Source organism: Giraffa tippelskirchi, chromosome 6 (genome assembly GCF_054371585.1).
Source record: "Giraffa tippelskirchi isolate mGirTip1 chromosome 6, T2T-mGirTip1v1.2.pri, whole genome shotgun sequence".
Classification (NCBI taxonomy): Eukaryota; Metazoa; Chordata; class Mammalia; order Artiodactyla; family Giraffidae; genus Giraffa; species Giraffa tippelskirchi.
In genome coordinates this window covers 171,188,577-171,213,291 of record NC_137280.1, presented here as the reverse complement: position 1 = coordinate 171,213,291, position 24,715 = coordinate 171,188,577, and the positions used below count along the sequence as shown (strand labels likewise).

General features: G+C 40.7%; 1 protein-coding gene across 36 annotated transcripts in view; it reads right to left on the bottom strand.

Annotated features, from left to right (window-relative positions):
• The window catches only part of PAM (peptidylglycine alpha-amidating monooxygenase), a 174,168-nt gene that overhangs the window by 96,228 nt on the left and 53,225 nt on the right, over window positions 1-24,715 (bottom strand). For 35 of the 36 annotated variants that reach the window (XM_081503674.1, XM_081503675.1, XM_081503669.1 and 32 more), the window contains exons 4-6: window positions 22,585-22,672; window positions 9,260-9,345; window positions 7,447-7,530 (exon numbers count right to left, since the gene is read on the bottom strand). In XM_081503674.1, coding sequence (XP_081359800.1) covers window positions 7,447-7,530; window positions 9,260-9,345; window positions 22,585-22,672 — 258 coding nt within the window. Of the gene's footprint in view, window positions 1-7,446; window positions 7,531-9,259; window positions 9,346-22,584; window positions 22,699-24,715 lie in introns of all 36 variants that reach the window. The other variant, XM_081503680.1, reaches the window with a different exon arrangement.

The following is a 24,715-nucleotide window of genomic DNA, read 5'->3' as shown; positions in this document are numbered from 1 at the left end:
ACACCCCGTCTGGAACTAAGCTACGCACAAAAGTGCAAGCGTTGGTTGTGCAGTCGTATCCGACGCTCTGCGACCCCATGGACTGTACCCTGCCAGGCTCCTCTGTCCATGGAACTCTCCAGGCAAGAATACTAGAGTGGTTAGCCAGCCATTCCCTTATCCAGGGGATCTTCCCAACCCAGGGATTGAATCTGGGTCTTCTGCATTGCAGGAGGATTCTTTACCAACGAAGCCACACGGCAACGATCACAGCCAGGACGGAACAACACACGAGGGCAAGAAGAAATCAAATCTGAAGGTTACAAGTCCAGGCACCGGTGTTCCCATGGTTTTACTCAAAGAACGCCCTCTAAAGGTTTCAATTCAGAGTCTCTTTACTCTAAACTTACAACTATATGAAACTTGGCTGCCGAGACTCTACACCGTCAATTCAGAACGAGAGAGAAGGAAGCCGAGAGATCAATCTGGGAACACAGAACCTTTTTCTGAATGAGGTGTGGTCTTGTTTGCGTCTCAGCCCCCTCTCTTACTGCGCTGACTACACCAGCTCCAGGGAGCACAGTTACTGTTTTATTCTCATTTGCCCCCTCCGGATGGGGGCAGGCTTTCCTTCTCGCTCATCTTCACCTCCACAGGCTGCTCTGTTTGAATTAAAATGAGTTGGAGCGGTAGCTTGACAACTGAGGAAGCTACATCAAATAGAAGCAGGCAGAAGAAAGCAATAAGCTCAGTAACACGAAAAAATCTGTATCTACTCCTAAAATCTGGGAGGAAATTATTGTCCATCAGTTGATATTCAGAATAATAGGTGAAAATTATGATATTCCCAAAAGGATAAGAATAAACTAACATTTATTGCCAGTCTGCTCCGTGTTGGGCAGAGCATCAGGTACGTAACATCTGGCACCTGTTTCACTTTCATGAGACCCATAATGTATTTGGGAAAGATTTCTGTCCAAAATGTTTTAAGGTTATGGTACTTACAGTGTTAAAACCTTAGCGTTCTGGAAAGCTTGGCTATCGAAAATGCTTTGTTCTTTAAGGGTTCTAGCAAGAATTTTGTGATTTTTTTTAACATAACCTCAGAAATTTGCGGAGAAGGCAATGGCACCCCACTCCAGTACTCTTGCCTGGAAAATCCCATGGGTGGAGGAGCCTGGTAGGCTGCAGACCCATGAGGTCGCTAGGAGTCGGACACGACTGAGCGACTTCACTTTCACTTTTCCCTTTCATGCACTGGAGAAGGAAATGGCAACCCACTCCAGTATTCTTGCCTGGAGAATCCCAGGGACGGCGGAGCCTGGTGGGCTGCCATCTATGGGGTCGCACAGAGTCGGACACGACTGAAGCGACTTAGCAGCAGCAGCAGCAGCAGAAATTTGGAGATGAAACTTCTCAGAGCTCACTCTTACATAACGGAGCATTGAAAACAGGAGCCCTAGGCTTCATTCACCTCATTTAGAAAGTAAGCATTAAGTACTCACTCTAAGGAAAATGAGCCTTTCCTCTGTGCTCCCAGGAAAATGCTAAAACATAGGTGCACTTCGAGGGTTGTGAGGAAGGGGCAGAAGCAAGCTCTGGGTGTGTGTGTGTGTGTGTGTGTGTGTGTGTGTGTGTGTGTGTGGTGTCTATCCCTGATAATACCTGTCAATTTTCTTATAGGCACCAAGAACTTAGGGACGAATAGTTTATAGCTTGGAAATTTTGCCAAGTCAAAGACAGTCAGAGCTTATGCACTCGGGAAGAAATTCTTCCCTCCTCTTTATATCAGCTCCAACTTAAGCTGGTCAGTGCAAGGGTTTTCTGATTTGAGAAATGAGTTATTGTTGGAGACTAGTAAGCTAATGCCAGAAACTCTGCAAAGAAGAGGCCCAAGTTCTCTTAAGATTCCCTTGGGACAAAACATCTAGAAGAAAAGTGGCGAGTTTCTGCAACAATCTCAGGAGAATTTTCTCTGTTGGAATAAGACGTTATTTAGAAAAAATTTGGCAATGAAAAAACTAAAGAAAGAAAGAGGACCAGAAGGAATCTCTAGTTTCCGCTATTCTAATTTCCTTAAGGGCAGGGGGACTCGGTCTTGTAGTTTATCTCTGTACAACGGAGCTGGGAATAACAAAAACGGCCGTGGAGAGCAGGAAACAGGGCCGGACTAGGAAACCTCCACTGGCAGTGCGACAAACATAAACACAGTCTGTGTCTAAATATAACAAGAAATTCTGACACCCTTGAAATGTAACCAACATATTCTTTACATTATGAGCAACTAGGACAAAAGGTAGCATTTAGGGGAATTTATACCAGCTTAAAGCACATGGAGTGCTTACCAGATAGCTTCATATGAACCACTAGGATCCCACTTTACAGATGAGGAAAGCAGAGAGGTTTAGAAACTCGGTGAGATAATAAAATTAGCAAGTGCCGTTGCCAGGCCATCTGGTCTTAGACTTTGATCGTGTAACCAAAGACTATGCTTATACTGGACATGCAGTTCTAATGAGGTTACATTCTGTTTTCTACAGAATATTAATTTCTAAAAATAAATAAATAAATAACACTTACATTAAAAAAAACCAAAACTCATTCTGGCCTTCCAGAGCCCCATCCAGGCCCACCCTGGCTTCCTAACGCCCCAATCTTTCTTCGTAAGGCTGGGGGCTTTGCCATGCACTCAAGCACAGGACCCAAGTGAAAATGTGATCAGGTTACTGCTGGGAAGCACGCTGAGTGGTTTCAGAACAGTCCTAATAAGGATCTGTATGGTCCGGTTCCCACCTTTCGCTCTCTCCTCTTTTCTTGCCACTTGCCCCTTGGCATTTCACACTCCAGTAAGGCTAAGTCACCAAGAGCTCCTGGCGGGCCTGAGGGTCCTCACCCCCCAAATCCATGCACACACTTTTACTCTGTCTGGAACACATCTCCCCCTGGCCCCCGACTGTAGGCTCCTGACTACCATGTCAGTTCAGTTTAGTTCAGTCGCTCAGTCGTGTCCGACTCTTTGTGACCCCATGAACCACAGCACGCCACGTCTCCCTGTCCATCATCAACTGCCGGAGTTTACTCAAACTCATGTCCATTGAGTTGGTGATGCCATCCAACCATCCCATCCTCTGTCGTCCCCTTCTCCTCCCGCCTTCAATCTTTCCCAGCATCAGTGTCTTTTCCAGTGAGTCAGCTCTTCGCATCAGGTGGCCAAAGTATTGGAGTTTCAGCTTCAACATCAGTCCTTCCAATGAACACTCAGGACTGGTCTCCTTTAGGATGGACTGGTTGGATCTCCTTACGGTCCAAGGGACTCACAACAGTCTTCTCCAACACTATAGTTCAAAAGCATCAATTCTTCGGCGCTCAGCTTTCTTTGTAGTCCAACTCTCACATCCACACATGACGACTGGAAACAACATAGCCTTGACTAGACGGACCTTTGTTGGCAAAGTAATGTCTCTGCTTTTTAATATGCTGTCTAGGTTGGTCATAACTTTCCTTCCAAGGAGTGAGTGTCTTTTAATTTCATGGCTGCAGTCACCAGCTGCAGTGTAGATCCTTGCAAAGGTTCCCTCTTCTAAGAAGCTTTTCCCAGATGACGGCCCCCTGCAGGCAGACCCGTCCGCTGGCCACCCCACGGCCCCTGTATCTGGGATGCATTTCTACTTCTGCCTAAAAACGTCCTGTCCCTGTGCTTGTCTGTCCTGCGAGAATGTACCAGACTCCTCTGGGCAGGAAGGTCAGCACATCCCGTACTAGCCCAGATCTGACATGAAGACTGGCATGGCATCTAATAAAATCGGCCCCTTTTAACTGCCGCTTTTATAGCTTCACATTCCGCTCCACTTCTAAAACAAAAAGCCAAACCAAAACAAACACTTCAGGCGATCCCGCAGATCAATCTTTTCCCACTACTAGACATCCCAGGGAGAAGGCAATGGCACCCTACTCCAGTCCTCTTGCCTGGAGAATCCCATGGACGGGAGAGCCTGGTAGGCTACAGTCCATGGGGTCACTAAGAGTAGGACACGACTGAGTGACTTCACTTTCACTTTTTACTTTCATGCATTGGAGAAGGAAATGGCACCCACTCCAGTGTTCTTGCCTGGAGAATCCCAGGGATGGTGGAGCCTGGTGGGCTGCCGTCTGTGGGGTCGCACAGAGTCGAACACGACTGAAGCGACTTAGCAGCAGCAGCAGCAGTAACAGACATCCCCGTCCAGGACACACCCAGCTGGCTTCAGGGTATGTTCTCCAATAAACATCAGAAGATGTTTTACCTTCAGTGTTGATGCACATGATTAAAGAGAAGTCCTAGGTCTCCCAAGTCTCTTAAATCTTCCTTGTGTAGAAAAATGCTCATACCCTTAAGCCAAACATTTTCTCACTTTTCAACAGAGTGCAGTGATTTCCTTGTGGTGCTGATCTACTTCTGATTTATAATTTATATTCTAAAAAATATCATTAATTGTTTTAACATAGAGCTCGCATCTTCAGTAAGATGATTACGTATATATATATACACATATAAGAACATATATAATACATTTTTAATTATTAAAAGATATGATGCTATCATTCCACTTCTAGGTTCATCTGGCAATAAGGGTGAGATCACCATATGGAATCTTTTTAAAGTATAAGTCACTTCTTATAGTTAATCAGGCACATAGAGATTTACTTTAACACTTTATTAGGAGGGTATGAGTGGGAGTATAGTGAGCTAACTGGTAGGTACTTAACATAGTGTTTATATTAGGAGAATTTAAAAACATGGAGAGAATTATAGCATTGTAAAGGGGAAAAAAAAAATCACACAATCTTGTCTTTCAGCTTACTGACTGCTTCCTTTTATTCCCTGTTCCTTATAGCCCTCAAAAACATACAAGCTTATCTATGGCTTTATGTAGTCTATATAAAAATTTATGAGTTGCTATTTTTGTTGCTATACCATTTATTTAATTAGTCCCCTATTAAGGGACATTCATTAACTTTCCAGGTTTTCATATTACTAGTTAATGGTATATAAATAACTGTGGGTAGGTAGCTCCTTAGAAAAGAAAACCAAAAAAATCCAACAAAACCCTTCCTTCAGTTTAGGACAGAAGCCTAGAGCAAGATTTTAATGTTTTATATAAAATGTATATAAAATATGTTAAAGTTGCTTTCCAAAACACTGCACTAATTCACAGAGCTCCCCAAACTGTAGCATATTCATCTAAACCCTGGCAGCCCTGGGTTTTATAATTCAATCTCCACTCACACTCAATTAAGTATAAATGCAAAATGCTCCCTTGTTATTTTAGTGAGATTTGATATTTTCTCATGTTGTTTACTTACTATTCTAAGCCATCCATGTATAGCTTAAGGCACAAGATAGTATCTAATGCTGCTGAATGAATTACACAGGTGAAATTTTTTGTTTACATTTCTATTACATTATAATAAGATCTATAAGTTATAGGACCAGTAATCTTCCTACCTCACATGTACTATCTCTTTGAAAAATGTTTCTCAGGAAAGTGAAAAGTGAAAAACTAGTATGAAAGTTTCCAATCAGTCTCTTATAGTAAATAACAGCTACATATTTATATAGTAAACATCAGTACTTTTTCATGATCCCAAATTAAACATAAATTACAAAACAAAATCAATTCTTCATCAGCAATAAGTTAAATTAAATTATTGCAGGAATATGTTTTAACAAGTAGTATATGATGTATTTTCCCTTGGCCCTGGGGGATCAGTGCAGTGCCTGTAAGGAAGCACTACGAAGCTCAGCGAGTCTCGAGTCCCACAGAGAATAGATTTGGGGGTGGCGGTTGTGGGGTATGACCAGCTACTTTAGCTCTTGTAACTGGGGAAAGCCTTCCCCGTTTCTTTGGGAAAACAATAGTCTTGTCAGTGCTTTGGAAGTCAGCAGTCTTAGAATCAGCCTGCTCCCCTGATACCCACATGCCAAATTTTAGAGCAGATAATTTGTGTCTTTATTCCTCAAACGTGAACATTATTTATTCCTCTGTTTTCAACAAAACCTTGGCTCAGCGCTATAACTAACAACTTAAGATTTTACGTTCTGTTCCAAAAATGGAAAGCTATTTATATATAACTCACAGCATACTTTAAATATAAAACAGGTTTTACTTGGAAGTTAGGCTCAAGTGCTGGTCCACAGGAGCTTGTTTAATCGATAATACATCTGATGGCAATACTAATTATAATTTTCTTATTACATAAATTTATTCTTTCTAAAAATTTTAACTGAAGCATATAGTTGACTTAGATTTATTCTTTCCAACACCCTTTTCCAGAGGAAGACGGTATTTATTGTCCCAGCCCTGAATGCTGAGAACCTTTGGACACCCTCACCATGGGGTGCTCTCTCAGCAGAGGCTCTGGAGACATTTCATAGGTGGAGATGGACACGGACTTCTACACTTCGATGATGGATAGAAAGCTAATGTATCTAGAGAGCAGAATGTATTAGGTTAGTTGGTAGAAATACAGTGTTAAATTAGAGAACTCGAGAAAACACGTATGTCGGCAAGGCAAACGGGAAGGCAGACATGCCAGGAAGACTGCTTAATGTTTATACTCCTGTGAACACCAAAGTGTGAACCTGGAATGCAGCTGGAGTTTGATTAAATGCAGCAGCAGGAGTAATTATTACAGTCTCAGTTGCCTTGGGAACAGGGCCCCATCCTCATGTTAAAGATTCTGTAAGAAAAGGAGCACTTAAGCAAAGTGCCTAGTCGTATGGGTAGACCAGCAAGTGTCCCAGGCAATATTGAGAAGCCTCTGTGGAGCGGGAGGGGTCTGTACATCAGTGCAGCTGACAACAGATGAAGTGGCCAGCGTGGATTACAGACAGCACTGACGTGAACCAGAGTGTTTGAGAACTTCCCTGCTGTCACAAAACCCAGTGACTCTCCAGTAACCCGCTTCTAGGAACAGAAATAAATTACTAGTCTCTATTCTTTCCGATGCTGCTGCTTAGAAGGAACCTCTTAATAGGAGACAGTGTACAAGATAATACCCTGAAAAGGAAGAGAACCCTAAAGTCAGCGTAAGAGAAAACGCAGTAGATGAATAAGAGAAAATGTGTATAACAGATTGTAACTTTCAAAATAAAACTCATTTCTGGTGGCTCAAACGGTAAAGAATCTGCCTGCAATGCAGGAGACCTGGGTTGAGAACGTCCCCTGGAGAAGGAAATGGCAATCCACTCCACTATTCCAGCCTGGAGGGCCCCAGTCCATGGGGTGGCAAAGAGTCAAGCACGACTGAGTGACTGACTAACACTTTTTCACTTCAATAGTCCCAAATTCCAGGACACAAAAGCAGCTGTTTCCTAGTGGACAGAGGGTATAGTTAATTCCTCATTTTATTATACAGGTAATAGTTAGTGCATGTAAACAATATAGTACTGAAAGTTGAGCTTAGTTTCAACATTTCAAAACTTACCTCTAAAAGCACTAATATCCCCATAGTGTACTTGTAGTACAAAGTATTTGCTTCCAGTCTCTCCTCCAACTCTGAATCCAACACCTGAAGATTTTCAAAAGAAGATAAATTAGTATTTTAGAAATGGAACTCTAAAATAGAGCTAATCAAAGGTTGCTGATCTATGAAATCCAAATGGAAAGAAAATAGCATATAACATATGCAATTATATGAAAATACCAATAAACTAGGAATTCGATGAAAATCTCTGTTATAACCTATTATTCCTCCTCAAAACTCTGATGGAATTCTGTTTGTAGTCTCTACTTCAGAACTAGAGTAATCACTTATACTGTAAGAGGACAACTCATTCATTTCTCAAGAAACAGAACAAAATAAAACGAAATTCTGTCCTTGTTGATTACATAACAGACACACATAAACCTATTCTTTCACTTTGTTTTGCATACTTATATCCATTTTTGGGCTTCTCTGGTAGCTCAGCTGGTAAAGAAATAGACTGCAATGCAGGAGACCCCAGTTCGATTCCTGTGTTGGGAAGATCCCCTGGAGAAGGGAATGGCTCCCCACTCCAGTATTCTGGCCTGGAGAATTACAAGGACAGAGAAGCCTGGTGGGCTACAGTCCATGGGGTCGCAAAGAGTTGGACAGGACTGAGCAACTTTCACTCACTCACATATCCATTTTTACTTTGATTGAATACAGGAAATTAGACTTCTTAAGATCATCTCAGGGGAATTGGTTTTTTCCCTTGTGAAACAGGTATCTGCAAAAATATCACTGAAGAAACCAACTACTTACTAGATTATGATGTCAATAAATTATTGGAATCTGAAGGGTTCCTAAGAGTCTTACTAGCAGAGTTTGCTAATAAGCTAAAAAAAAACCTCTGCAGAGAAAATATTTACAGACGGAGAAAAAAAATGTCTTAACTTCTCTACTAATGTATCTTAAAAACATCAACAAATCTATGACAAACCTTCCTTTTAATTTCCGAACTTGTTTGGTAGTGGCTGCCTGGAAGAACTCTAGAGAAGACTTTAGCACTCATTTGAAGTAAAGCAAAACAGACATCAAACTGTAGGGCTTGAGAGAGGCTCAAGGCTCAAGTCTTATACGACATGAGGAATTTAGCCAATATTTTGTAATAACTATAATTAGAAAGTAACCTTTAAAGCTGTCTAAAAAGATTAAAAATTTAAAAATTAGAGCAGGCAGCAGTTAGGGGGGCATTGCAAGATGCTACCCCTCCAACCCTGAACCACTGTAGTCCTTCTGGTATCAGGACTGCACGTTCACTCTGACACTAAGAGAGATCCCGGTAATAAAGGAGGCTCTGGTAATTCTCTCACACCCTGGAAGCTATGAACAGTTTAGAGGGGGAACTCAGAGAGCCAGCTGAGGTTTGGCATCACATTAAACAGCCAGGCTCCAGAACTATTTAAAAAAAAAAAAAATCTGTTTGCTGAAATGGCAATTTACTTAATTCCTGGCTCTCTTGGCTCGTGCAATGCTCCTGCTGTCAAGAACCAATGTGCCTCAGGCCAAAGGTGATTTGACGTATACTCAGCTATTTTCTAATTCTATCTAAACTGTCGTGTGAGCAAATTACTTACCAAAGAGGGGCAGAGGAAGAATAACTACCTAAATGAAACCTGTTCAATACAAAGCAAGTAGTAAGGGTACTTTTCAGTGTGAAATTGCAACATAGAACATGGCCAACAGCTTTTGGAAAGAACATATAATAAAAAACACTTTGGAATCAAACTGAGCAGCTTAATATAAGGCTATCCAAGAGGCCTCAGGTGTATACCTTTGGGGAGTCTCGTTGGGGGAGCATTTCTTGCCCAGGCATAGAGAATGTTGGCTTTATCTGTACAGGTGCCTTCATCACAAAACCTGAAGAAGAAAATAAAGTAACTATAAGTAAAGACTCAACTACTAAAATGCATAGAGCTCTCTCTATGGGAGGGGTGTGGAGGGGGAGGTATTTGAAAACAAGGTCAAGAAAAGTACAATACACCATCATTATACACCATCAATATACTATCATTATAGCCACATCAGCTTTAAGATCATAATGAAGACTGCAGCAAAGAACAGTTTTATATGTGAAAACAAGCACATATAAAGGGAAATTTGTTTGTTAGTCGCCCAATGTGAAACGATCCTGTGAGGCAGATATATATATGCAGTATGTCCGTCCTTAGAATGTACTCTATGTACTCAGGTAGAAAAGTAAGCATTACATGAAGAGTGTATAAACCAAAGCTAACGCAGTGGAAATCTGGAACTGGACTAAAATAACACACGCATTCCCCATTTGGGGATCAGTGTAATTAATAGATCTTTGGCCATAGTAACCAACAGGACACAATGTCCGCCCATGCATTCCCCATTTGGGGATCAGTGTAATTAATAGATCTTTGGCCATAGTAACCAACAGGACACAATGTCCGCCCTTAGCAGGGGAACGGTACACGTACATCCCACTGACAGAGTTCCTGTGGCTTTTTCTAAAGTTTATGAACACTGGTTTTGCCATGTATAAATTGCTTCAAATCACTTAACCTTACAGAGCCTCAGTCTTCTGTCTTGTGAAACAGGGATCGTTATACTTACCCCAGAGTTGTTCTATAAATCAAATGATACATAAATGAAAGCACTTCATAAACCTCAAAGCACTATACCAGGGTAATGCATTATTTAATAAAACATTCACTTTATCTAAACACACTGTTGAGAGACAGCGTTGTATGGTCAAAGAAGCACAGGCAGAAAGACATATCTGGAGCTGAGTCCCACAATCTCCCCGTAAAAAGCATGTACCCTGGACATGCGCATCAGCCCTCAAAGGCCTGGTTTCTGCATGGAAACCTCTCTGATGGGCTGTGAGTGATGCGTGTAAGACGCCCAGCGCAGTAACCAGCACGTTGGTATCTATCTGGGAGATCCAGTTTCACAAATGGTATGCTGTCTGACTCCAAACCACACATTTTTTCCCCCATGACACAACATCTCTTAGTTGGTTCTGTTATATAATTTGACTCGTTCAAAACACTGTTAGGTGATATTTTCATATTGCTTTTATAGATTTGTGTCTTGACAAACTGGCACCAAGCAAGGTCAGAGTCAGGAATTTAGGCAGATCCGAGGACTGTCAAGGACAAGGACAAGGAAAAAGACTGCTTCTTGGCTGGGAGGTTGGCTCACACAGGAGGAAAAACTGCACTGCCTATGGCCTGGAAGGGAAGGGAAGGTTTCCTAAACAGGTTAGAAGCTAAACCTAGAATCCCAGAGAACACCCAAGCCATCCTCAGTGGCCGAGACTCCTAACATGCTTCCTGCTTGCCTCCAGAAATGGGGGCAGATGACAGGCACTATGCACAGACTGCTGTTATTTGTCTGAATCAAGGCCAAAGAACCGGGAGGTCTCCATAAGGCTATGTTGAGCAAATGTTCTTGCTTCTCTCAATCAGGCGGCAGAAAGAAACTGGGTGACGTGCAATGCAAAACACATCCACCAGTGGCTTCTCACTGTTCGCTGTCAAGAACAATATACTTATGATGAAGCAGCATCCCCAAGTGAGACGTGCGTTGGAACAAATGTCTGTGACAGCCTTGTGCCAAGTGTGCTAAAAGGCTTGGGGTGTTGGATGGTACCCAAGAGCAGAATTTCCCTCCGTGGCCTCACGCTAAAATAGATTAAGAAATGAGATTGTCAGATGTGATAAACTTGGTATCTCACTGCTGGGAGCTACTAAAATTTAAAGATCTCCATGGTGATTTTCACAGCTTTCAGGAAAGGTCATACATATGCAAGTGCCTAACATCCATGTGACGCCAGTCTCAGGTTAAACAAGATAATTGCTTCCTCTGATATGAAAGTCCAGTCAGTGTATGACTAGAAAGAACTAGAATGAAATATACCAGAAAAAACTGGTTTAGTAAAGTTTTCTAAGCAAAGTCAGAGTTTTCTAAGCTATGTGTTTGATTAAAGTCATTTGCTGGCACAAATTCTTTCACATGCTTCCCCAAAATAACACCAAAATAAAAATTAAACATTGTAGCATAACACATGATCTGGGCCCTTGTTGTATCACCAGGAAAAAACAATCAAACCCTTTTCAGTCATGCCAAGTTTCTGCCCGTTTCTAATCTCTCTCCTCCACTGTTCTCCTTTCTGGGAAAACCCCTTCCCCAACCCTCTGCCTGACAATCTTGTACTCATTTTCTCATTCAAGATTCAGTTAAACTCCTCCTCCTCAAGGACACTTTCTCTGATGAGAACCCCACCCAACGTGCATTCTTTAAGGGCAGCAGGCCTCCTAAGTATCAGCTTCCTTATCTCCTCTCCAACCAGACTGTGTAGACTTTGAGGTTTTGCTCCTGTCTTTCACCCTGTACTATCAGCACCTGCAGCCTTGCAAGGCATTTAGTAAGTATTCACAAAATGTCTGGAGAAGTTCACTTCTAAGTCAATTTTTAACTTTTCATATACAAACACATAGATAATTGAATTGGCCTAAGTTTTATTGTACTTTCAAGTATAACATTTAAAACATCTTTAGTTGAAAAGTTAACTAAATTATGAAAAAGAAAATCTGAATCATCATCTGCCTGGTAGTTTGTACAAAGCAGCTCATGCTCTCACAAGCACATTCCAGGTAGGTTGTACTTTACAGCTGAATAAGCTCAGAGAGTTTAAGTAACTTTCAAAAGGTCACACAGCCACGTCATGACTCAAAGCTCTGTCTGTCACCCTCCTTTGTATCTCTAGTTATGAGACTGACTTACGGGCAGAGACTTCATGGTATTGTATGAAGATCAGCTTTGATGATTACTATCGTACCTGAACTACATTGCAATTTGAGTATGCAATTCTGAAATCAATTTTAGATAAAATAAGTTCTTCTGACTTGTTTGCAAAAAGACAATGATTTTATATTTTATGCTCTTTTCAGGTCTGGTAAAAGAAGAGCTCTAAAAGTAAACTTTGATTTGAGTTTAAAATCCTGTTTTATGAGTTTTAAAAAATTATATACAAGGTTGACTAAAGAACGTCTCATTGGAGAGCCCAGGGATAGTGAAATTCATTGTAAAACTTAATGTGTGAGAGGACTAAGTGAAGAGGAAAAACAAGAGGCCAAGAGAAATGAGTCCTACAATGGATAACAAAAAAGAGTAACAAAGAACAGCTGGATAAACTCTGCACCTTTTCATTGTCAAATTTACATTTCTCATTTTAAATGGAAACAGTTATCACACTTTCTCTACATATTAATAAAATGACCAACAAGATAAAGATAGTATTGCATATGTGGACTTTCCAAAAAGGGTCCTATGAAAATAGTGAGAATTTTTATGATTCTTATTAAGAAGAAGAAGGGTATTAAGGCTGGGAAGCAAAGGAATCCTTGATCAATGGCTGTTGTAATTTCAGGCCTCATTGACCAGGTTTCTCATTCTTATAATTCTAGGGGCTTCTCCTAAAGGCTCCTCCAGATTAGACCAATTAATTGTGAAAAGATTCTCATAGTTCCCTAGTGGTTTCTCTGTATTCATAGCAAAAATGATAAGAATTAACATTTGAAAATAAAACTACTCCGGATTCTAGGATCTTTGCTGTAGAACCTTTTCACCTCTAATCCATGGGGAAACCATTCAGATGGCATGAATATTTCCAGACTATGCCAAGCTCTGAAAAGTGCTAGCCTGTCATCTTGAATTATACAAATAAAGCACAAATGACTGCTAAAGTACTCCTCTGGTTCTCTCTGTTAAATGCTAGTTAAAATCCAAGGTTACTTAGGGAAAATCAGAACTGATAAATCATTTCTACCTTTGTCTGAAAAAAATTTTTTTAACAAAATTGTCATGCCCTAAAGTTAATTCCAATTTTAATGCAGTAAGTATTTAAGAGAATCACAGGAAAATTAATCCAAAGTTAGAAAGCTTCTTTAAGAAACACTTATAAAATCAATGACATATATGGTATGTCCTTACTTTTCAAAACTGCATCCAGCATGAATCAGGAATTCAAATTTCATCAACTGCTTTATAAACCCACAGCACATATTTCCCAATTTAGACAAATCCTATGTGAATTTCAGTGCAATGGGTATACATTAACCAGGGAATTCGCCTGGTGGCTCAGATGGTAATGAATCTGCCTACAGTGCAGGGTATACATGAACACAGTAATCAGAAGGATGCCTGCATGCGTGCTCATTGTGTTTGACTGTTTGTGACCCCATGGACTGTAGCCCACAGGGCTCCTCTATGAGATCTCCAGGCAAGACTACTGGAATGGGTTGCCATGCCCTCCTCCAGGGGATCTTCCTGACCCAGGGATCAAACCCGAGTCTCTTACCCCTCCTCCACTGGCAGGTGGGTTCTTTACCACTAGCGCCAGCTGGGAAGCCCAATAGGAAGGATAATTCTCAGAAGGTAAAGAATCTGCCTGCAATAGGGAGACCTGGGTTCAACCCTTGGGTCGGGAAGATCCCCTGGAGAAGGAAATGGCAACCTACTCCAGTATTCTTGCCTGGAGAATCCAAAGGACAGAGGAGACTGGTGTGCTGCAGTCCATGGGGTTGTAAAGAGTTGGACACGACTGAGTGACTGAACAGCAGCATAATATTGCTATCCTAGTGACCATAAATAATCATCTTGTGAAAACATAATAATGTTTAAAATCACATAATGTTAGTGTCTGTTGAAACTATCAAGATGGTTACAACCATGCCATTCCATTTTATTAAAATTGACACTGGCCACTAAGTGACCAGTTGCTAAGAACTCCTATCAACACCTCTAATACAGGCACCTAGAAAGTAGCCAAGGAATATGATCATTGGTGACTAGAAGTTAGGGCAAGATGCCAACTATACTTTAATGAAGATTCTTTTTACCATTCGGATATACAACATAACATGAATCTATTACAATCTTAGAGCAGAAAAAGGAAATGGATACAATTAGTTTTAGCCTAGCAGTAACTTATGTCTAACTTTGCTGCTACACTCAAAGACACATTTTATAGTGCTTAGAACAAGGATGGCACAGATTTTGAAGACTGTTGTTTTTATTTATACTGACAATATGCTATGTATGTTAAACTTCAGAAGTTTCACTATGGCAGAAGAAACAGAGGGGCTGCAAAAGACACCCGATGAATCTTGCCGTACAGCCTGTAGACGACAGGTAGCTACGATGCGGAGAGGGTGCCCAGTGGCAGCATACGCAAATACCATTCTCAACCAAAAAATCATTATCATCATAAGGGAGGCAACAAAGCTGCATACTTATCTGGGAAGTAACATCCCCCTAAAAAAGAAACCAGTCATTTAAATGAGTAACCAAGCAGGGTGTCTCACATACAGGCTTCTCTATATGTGTATGTTTTAGCTACTTTTCTTTCTCCCCTCATCAGCATCTGTAACCCTGTGGAGACAGTGGCATTTTTAAAAAACACAGCAGGTGGTTAATAAATAGGAGCAGTTGAAAGGAATTTAACCTAAAGCTTCATAGGATGGTAAAGCACTACCGCTTCAGCTTGAGAATGAGTCCAAGTTAGAACAGCTGGAAACAGCCTCATTTAACCAGCTGGAATTCTTCTTTCTAAAAAAAGATTCAACAACCTGTAGAAGCACCCTTAGATTTGTAAAGTGTAGCTGGTCATAAGCATCATTAGAAACAGTTTTCAAATCCAATATTAATTCCTCAGACTGAAAACAATCATTTTAACTCAATATAGATGATCATGTCAAAAGTACAAGGCACAGTACAGAAGAAGCCCATTCACTTTAATCACCCAATATTGTGAACACACAATCTCGGAATCTGCAGTCACAAATTGTCTTGAACCCTAAGCCCTGTGCTCAGTTCAGTTCAGTCGTTTAGTCGTGTCCGGCTCTTTGCGACCTCATGGATTGCAGCACACCAGCCCTGTGCTCAGCAGAATAGAAAGTATATGATGATACAACCTCATATTACAAACAGAAAGTGCTCTAAAATTATTCTTAATGCCAAAACAATGTATATGAACAAAACATTATGATTTTCAAAGCATGAAACTCGCGTAGCTAACCACTTATTATTTTTTAAAAAATGACTATTAGAGTAAAAATAGAATAAAGAAACATATTCATTGAATCAGTTCAGTTCAGTCACTCAGTCATGTCTGACTCGTTTCGATCCCATGTATTGTAGCATGCCAGGCCTCCCTGTCCATCACCAACTCCCGGAGTTTGCTCAAACTCATGTCCATTGGGTTGATGATTCTGTCCAACCATCTCATCTTCTGTCGTCCCCTTCTCCTCTTGCCTTCAGTCCTTCCCAGCATCAGGGTCTTTTCCAATGAGTTAGCTCTTCGCATCAGGTGGCCAAAGTATTGGAGTTTCAGCTTCAGCATCAGCCCTTCCAATGAATATTCAGGACTGATCTCGTTTAGGATGGACTAGTTGGATCTCCTTGCAGTCCAAGGGACTCTCAAGATGTTCTCCAACAGCACCGTTTAAAAGCATCAGTTCTTCGGTGCTCAGCTTTCTTTATAGTCCAACTCTCACATTCATACATGACTACTGGAAAAACCATAGCTTTGACTACACAGATTGAATAGATACATGGAATTTCCAAGATCTAAAATTTACTATATTTTCATGGAGAGTGGGAATACATCTTTTCATATCTAAACCATCTAGTTTTCAGCACCTAATTTTCTGACCTCATTTTCATTTACTGACCTCTAAAAGCCACAGACAGTATCTGCTCAGTTATGGTGCCAGTTCAGCCAACAAGTCTGGGGAACTTGGAACTGCTACACTTTGACTTAAGCCTGCAAGTACAAATGGGGTCCAGCAAATCGAGCTATTGCTCTGCTTGCTCCAATCCTGGTGCCATTAGTCCTCCTTGGTCCCTAGATGCAGCTGTCTCCTCCTTTAAAAGTCTAGGAAGGAAGGGATGAGAGTTCCATCTGACAGGTACTGCTGCCTTCCTGCCATGGACCAGCAGAGCTGCTGCTTTTCCATCAGCTGGTTATGTGCATCCTCAAGAGGTATGATAATTTAGAATTGAGCACCAGGCCCACCCTAACTATAAAGGGACCACCCCACAGTATATTAAAAGGTTCACATCAATGTATGCAATTTAAATGCACATGCATATAATTAACCAGACACATTACCAGTGTGAGCTGCTAATTTGGAATGAGACACAAAAGACTGGAACACATGCAGAGGAAAAAAAAAACTTCAAAATTAAAATGACTACATAATGAAAACTGCTTCATGCTGTGTCTACTGTTTTCATGTAAACTTAATACAACTGTAAATATATTTTAATGAACAGGAGAAAGAGGCAATTACAGAGAGCAAAGGAGGGCAGCACCACAGTGAAACATCATCAGAATGGCTCTTCGCCTTCACATTAAAAGTGCTGCCTGAAGACAGGGGGTGAATTACGACTTCATAATTTCAGGGGGAAAATGTTTACTTTATTACACACACACACCTATTTGCCAACTTGCTGGCAATGAAAATAAAACACTAGCATGAAAACAGGGGGAAATCCTAGCTAACAAACAGAGAAGAGAGGAAATCTGAACTTGATGCTTTGAGTGTCAACAAAAAAAAACGAATCACAGGGAATCCACCATACAACAGTGTGGATCAGCCATAAAGATACATTGGTCCCCTCCCTCTATGAACCTCCCTTCCACCTCTCCCCACATCCCACCCCTCTAGGGTGTCACAGAGCACCAGGTTGAACTCCCTGTGTTATCAGCAACTTCCTATTAGCTATCTATTTTACATATGGTAATGTACACGTTTCAGCGTTACTCTCTCAATTCGTTCTAACCCTAAAGAAAAGTGAAAGCGTTAGTCACTTAGTCGTGTCTGACTCTTTGCAACCCCATGGACTGTGGCCTGCCAAGCTTCTCTGTCCACGGAATTCTCCAGGCAAGAATACTAGAGTGGGTAACCATTCCTTTTTCCACAGAATCTTAACCCAGGGATCAAACCCAGGTCTCCTGCATTGCAGGCAGATTCTTTACCATCTGAGCCACCAGGGAAGCTCTAACACAACAATGTAAAGCAATTATCTTCTAATTAAAAATAAACTTAAAGAGAAATATAATGCATAAAACTTAAAGAAATATAGTAGAAAAATTGGAGTTCTTTATTAAATTTAGAACCATGAGGAAATGAAACAGCTTAATAGGGTTCAAGGTAAAAGAAGGTGGTCTAAGACACTGTGTAAAACACTAATTTTCGCTATAACCCCTCCAGTTGGACTCAATCCTAGCACTCCTTTTCACATTTTTTCTCTTTATATAATTTTATATGTGACAGAATAAAGAAACACATTTTTAAATTAATGAAATTAACCAATCTAAATGGAACAAAATATTTTTTCCAAACTGTAAAAAATAAATTATTTTTACAAGTTGAAAAAGTAGCGACCCTAAGAAAGCAATGGAAACTTTTCTTGGAGCCAAACTGAGGTTGATAACCCAGGAAGCAGCCTCTGAGAACTGCTTGGGAATGGTAGGTGGGGAGGTCAGTACATATCTGATTTTGGTGCAGGGAGTGTGTGCAATCAAGCACACAACTCAGGACAAGGTTGCTGCTAGTCATGAGGAACAGACAACTTAGCTAATGCTGTAAATGCTTTTCTAAGCATGGGAGGATGCAAGAAACTGAGTCATAAAGTACCCCCCCCACCGCCCCAGCAATGTCTATCTGAGGGCCATTGTGCCCGTTTTCCCAGAGCACTAAGGGCTACATCCTGACCTTCGCCCTGAATTCCTTTCAGGGTGTACTGTAGGGGAGTGACTGTAGTGGCCAATGACTTGATTCCTGCAGAACTGGATGGTGGGCAATATTCTTTATTTTACAAGCCCTTTTCTTTCAGTCCTAATTTGCACCAAGGCTTGTGAGGCATTCTGTGACCAGTTTGTCCCATGATGCTCGGAATGCTCATTCCCAGACCAGGAAAACATTTTCCTGATAACAAGAAATATTTTCTTGAAAACATTTTCTCGATGTTCTGTTACTGGGCCTCACCCCATAACCCACAGCTGACAGCCTCTGGACCGTCTGTCTTCCTAGTCTGTTACGGTCCAGGAAATGGTTTTCTCTTGTCGCTTCTTCCCCTATCTGCTGCTGCTGCTGCTAAGTTGCTTCAGTCGTGTCCGACTCTGTGCGACCCCATAGACGGCACCCCACCAGGCTCCGCCGTCCCTGGGATTCTCCAGGCAAGAATACTGGAGTGGGTTGCCATTTCCTTCTCCAGTGCATGAAAGGGAAAAGTGAAAGTGAAGTCGCTCAGTCGTGTCCGACTCTTAGCGACCCCATGGACTCCTCCGTCCATGGGATTTTCCAGGCAAGAGTACTGGAGTGGGGTGCCATTGCCTTCTCCGCTTCCCCTATCTAGAGTGACACTATTACAGTCATTGATCTTACAGGCGTATATATTTGATGAATGGTTTCAAGTCGCCTAATCGTCGTTAATTTTATCTGAGGCTTAGACACATATCTGGTAGGGTAATGAACAATTACCTTGTAAAACAGGCGGAACACAAATAACATTGCTAGGGACATAAATAAGGTCGTAAGTAAGTATTTCAGGATTTCCGTTAGGGATAACCCAGCATCTCCCAGATTGTCTGAACACCAGTTCTATACCAGTCTCTGTCTTTAAGGGAAATGATATATGGGCATGGGACGTAAAGTTCACCAAAGACGTCTGCAGGTACACAGTGGGTTGTGGGTCATCATGAGCTCTGGCAGGACTGAGAAAGGAAAGTTATTTTCTAAAGAAGTACGTGACAGCTGCCAGGAGAAGAAAAACAGATCTTTATCACTGAGCAGGTATTTTAATCCCAATTTCAACTGGGAGGTCTGATTAATACACAACGCAGATGCACAACGCACACTAGAGTGGGAGACCGAAGGGCAGAGAAAAAAGTTGCTTACATTTTCCTTGTCTTGCTTTAAAAGGCGAATTTTTAATCTCATCATGGTATTAAAATATCCTCTTCACTTTATCTTCTTTCACTGAAACAGTTTTGTATTCTCAAAATGATTTCCTCAGAGTGTGAATGAGTTCTTGATATTCTTACACATCAAAAACCACTACTAGTATCATAACCAAAAATATATTTGAAAGTTTGGGAATCTTCATTTAAGTACTGTCTATATCTTGGAGCAATTGAAGAATAGATTTGCAACTGTAAAATGAGTGTGATAAATTCCATGACTCAAACAATGTAGAAAAACAATGCAAGACTTTCGGCACTTCAGGTGGGATGATAAGAAGCTAAGCAATTGGAAAATATCTGCTGTCTGAGCCTGAGTGGCATCAGGGGTAGGGTGTAGGGGATGTTTCTGTGAAACAACTGAAAAGTTCAGCCGTGAGCTCTAATGCTTTAAATGGTAGTGTTAGTCGCTCAGCCATGTCCGATTCTTTTCAACGCCATGGACTGTAGCCTGCCAGGCTCTTCTGACTATGGGATTCTCCAGGCAAAAATACTGGAGTGGGTTGCCATTCCCGTCTCCAGGGGATCTTCCCAACTCAGGGATCAACGCGGGGTCTCCTGCATTGCAGGCAGATTCTTTACCATCTGAGTCACCAGGGAAGCCCAAAAGATGCATGGATTTTGCCAAATATTGGGGGATAAAAAGTCTACCTCATTTTTAAATGGAGAATAAGGCTGGACTGTGAAACCCCGAGTCACTAGAACAGTTTTACTTAATGTACATTTCCTAGCTTGCATATTGAACAGATCTTACATTTATGAAGTGAAAAAAATCCTACTTTTAAATGCTAGATGGACACTTTGAGCTGGTTAAAAGCATCAATTATTGTCCATGGCATATGGTTAGAAAGTCAATTATAACTAACCTATAGATTAACAGGGAATATGGGCTGCAAGACACATTTTAAAAGTCCATTTAAAATGATGTGGGTATAATGTCATTAAGAATTCTAATTACTCAGTGATGCAACTCAATGGCAAAACACAGTGGCCTGCCTGCTTGAGATGAGTCAATCAGTATAACTCATTCTTGTCTCCAGCTCCTGATAATGATGTCTTTCCAATCTGACTCAGTATTTGCATGTAATTTATATTCATAGAATTATGAACGTTTAGAGCAGAGAGGAGTTCTGTAAATGATCTAGTGTCAGTCCCTCGCTACAGTGAAAACAATCAAGGCCAGCCCACACGGAATAAATAATTAACCAACGCAATCTAGATAGTTCATTATACATTTACTCTATATGATGCCTTTCAAGTAATAATTTTAGCAAAAAAACAAAAAAAAAATACTGCAGCAGTTACTTTACTCAAAATGGCTGTTTTTACTTTCATGTACATCTTTCTTTGAATTTTTTTCCCCAACCTGGAAGTCTTTTGGCAAATATATTTTATAAACTTAATTTCAAAATGGTGCACTTAAGGATATTAATATTTTAAAAGAGTCAAAATAATACGTTTCTTTTGATATTCCCTAAACATGAAAATGGTGAACCAGGCTTAGTTCATTTTATATAATTTTTCTTAATAATTAAAGCCATGATAACATATAAGTGCTGTTTTATTTTTTCACTCATTCTCTTGAATTACAGTGAAGCTAAAGCAGATTTCAAAAGCTTACATGCCATCTAGCTATTTTCACTAATTCTAATTCAAAGGTAAATATCGCTTATTTCACAAGAAATATTTTTAAAACATAAAAACCAAAATATATTATTTGCTGAATAAGATTCAGAAAAAGCTGTCACAGAATAATCTTTTAATCCCCAGGATTTTATTTACAAAAATTTACTAAAGAGCAAAATCTGGAATGTTGATGTCAAAGGGTATTAACTGTGATTTGCTGACTCCATTTTTCCATACACACAGTCAAGTGAGCTGGCTTCCTATGTGATGCGCCCCTTTCCTCAAATAACTTAAGCCTATTAACAAATGCTTTGATGGTACTTGGTCCAGGAAGATTTCCACTAATTGCCCTGTGCTTTTAACAGTTCCAAATACATATTACAATTGTTTATGATAAAAGTGACTAGAAAGCAGTTGCTGTGTGCCTCGAATCAGCCTGATAAGTATTAGGATAAGCAGAGAAGGGTCTATCAGTCTCCGTGACTATGCAGGGGCAGGAGCACAAAACGGTCCCTCAATGCAAAGCAGGACACACCAGTCATTCTGGTCTGTTAAATACGTAACAGTGATTCTGGCTAGAGGTGCAAAATATGAGGCTTAAAATGTACGGCTGTTTTCAAAGATCACTGATCTTCATGAACTCCCAGAGGATAAAATGAAAGGGAAGATCTCACCACAATTATGCTGTAAGCTTCTGGGGGCAGAAAATATATCTGTTTATCCGAGAACATCCGCCAGCACCTGCTGCAGTGCTGGCATATAACAGACATTTAATAGATGCTTATTGATTGTTCATGACATGATATTAAGATTCACCGCAGTGATTAAAATAGATTCTAAAGCTGCAACAGTTACTTGAATAAATGGGAGGCAGTGTGGTACAACAGAAATAACTTTGGATTTGGAACCAGACAACCCAGGGTTCAGTCCTGGTGTGACACCAACCAGTTGTGTTATCTCGTGCAAGTCACCCACTCTTTGAGCTTCAGACTCCTCATCTATGAAGCAGGGTAATACCTCGTTGAAGAGACATTATCCAAAATTTTCATTTTCATTTTAAACGGTGTATTCAGGCCACCTAGCACAGCAAATGGGAGAAGAGGACTCAACGAACAGATCCAGGGTTCTCTTTGGGTTGAATCACGAACTTAAAAAAATAAACATCAGGGTATCCATCATCTTGGTTTCAGTCTTTCTCTGCAAGCTGTCTCCACCTTGACATGCTATCTCTGACAACGAGCATATATTCATTAAGTCAGTGACAAAAGACTGATGGGTGTGCCACAGCAGACTGAACAACTGTGAAAATCAAACCACAGTAACCATGAGATGCAAAGGAACAACTCTTTTCTAAAAAAGAAATATTCTGCCTATTTATTAATCAGCTGCAAAATATTTGCAAAGATGCACTTTGTACTAACAAAAAATACATTTTCTACACCCCTTTGTACTATGAACCCATCCCTTACCAGTAATTTCCAGTGGACGCTGGCATATTGCATCCAAACAGTAACATATGATGGACAGTATCCATGCTGGCACGGGGTTTGAAGTCAACTGTTAAGAGAAAATGATACATGATCCTGAATATAAGTTATACTTCTGTGTACAAGTGTCACAAGAGACCCCAGCATTCAATATTTTGAATAGCTGTCTAATACAGATGTTTTGATGCTCTTATGAGAGAATACTCTGGTTATACACATTATTTATTCCTTAAGATGAACATGATTTGATAATTTAATCTAGTAGGATAGTAAACTATTAGTTAACAAGAGAGAAAACAAGATGCTGAAACTATATATACACCCACACGCACTTATTAAAGCTCTCTTTTAAAGTGATGAGAGATTGTGTGGGTACAAAATGAAAGCTCCAGGCTGCTGCATATTCACAATGTATTTCCTTCCAGATTTTGGTAAAGTTCTGAGTACCATTCAGCACTGCACACACTGCACTGAAACAGTGAGCAGTCAAAGCATAAGCAAAAGGATTCACAACACAGATTTATTACCACCTTAAAATAACAGTAGTCACCGGACTGTGACATGGACAAACAAGTTACTGGAAAAGACAAGTGGCAAAATATATCTTTCCAAAAATACAGAAGAATAAAAATGTCCAGGATGAACACCGTGCACTTGTTAAAGCGTTGTGTATTGAAAACTACACAATGGTATGTCTCATCTCGTCCCAAGAACAGCAGTTGAAGGCCATTGAAATAAACAAGTCAGTTCTGAGCTAAAACAGAGAAATCAGGGATAAGTCATTTAGTATGGCCAGTGTCCAGCATGAGTTCTTTCCTGGTTTGGGGTTGGCTTATCCCTCCCCTTTCATCCACATTCAAAATGCTGCCCTACTGGGCAGTTTTCAAGTCATCTTTACAGATACAAATGCTAAACAGTCTTGCGTGTGTGCAAAGCTGCATCTTCTAGCTCTTTTTATCTACCTTATGAAATTAATAAAAAACCACTTGCTGTGGAAACCTGTATCAGAGACATGTATATTTATAAAATAAAAGATGTTCTACATCAGCCAGAGCACAATGACAGGCATAGTGTGCTTGATTGGGAAACACAAGGTGCTACCGTGAGCCACCCTGACTCACAACTTCCCTGGGAAATAAACAGCCTTTCACTCACCGCCCTAAAAATAAGAATTTACAGTCTAAAAGTCACATCTTCAGATTTTCATACCACTATTTAGAAAGACAACAGAGACAGGACAGCTGGGAGATGGACATGATATCACCTGAGGCTGTGTTTTCTATTACCAAAGAATACAGCAAGCCTAGGAAATGGAATATATTGTGGAAGGAAAGAAGCAATTAGAAATTACAACAGTTCACACAAATCACAGGAAATCATATCACCAGCAAGCCTAAATTAACAAGAGAAACGGAAGAGGGATTCTACCTCTATAGGCTCACTCTCCAGCTGAGTGCAGGGTTTTCCTCCCTTCCAGAATTCTCCCAGGGGATCACTCCTCCAAGGAGGCAAATTTAAAAAGCCTTGGGGAATACCTGGCCTTTGTCTTTTACTCACCTTACATTTATTTTGGTATGTGATGCGGTTTGTTATTTTATATTAATTTTTATCAAATGATTGCTATTATTCTATGGGTTACTATAACTTTTTAGTCTATCTCCCACTGTTGGTTTGTTTTTTTTCAATATCTATCCTTATGCCGTCTGTGGGCTTCCCTGGTGGCTCAGAAGTTAAAGCGCTGCCTGCAATGCGGGAGACCTGGGTTCGATCCCTGGGTTGGGAAGATCCCCTGGAGAAGGAAATGGCAGCCCACTCCAATATTCTTGCCTGGAAAATCCCATGGACAGAGAGGAGCCTGGTGGGCTACAGTCCACGGGGTCGCAAAGAGTCGGACACGACTGAGTGACTTCACTTTCACTTTCCCTTTCATGCCGTCTGTGATGGGTGGTCAAACAAGAGGCTGACTGCTCTGCTTTTTCAGAATCTATATAGATGATCACATGGTTCCCACCCCTTAGATTCTTTGGTTGTGGGTGGATTATACAAATAGATTTCCTTATGACAGAATCATTCTGGGAATTTTGGTAATAAACCAACATGGCCACATGCATTT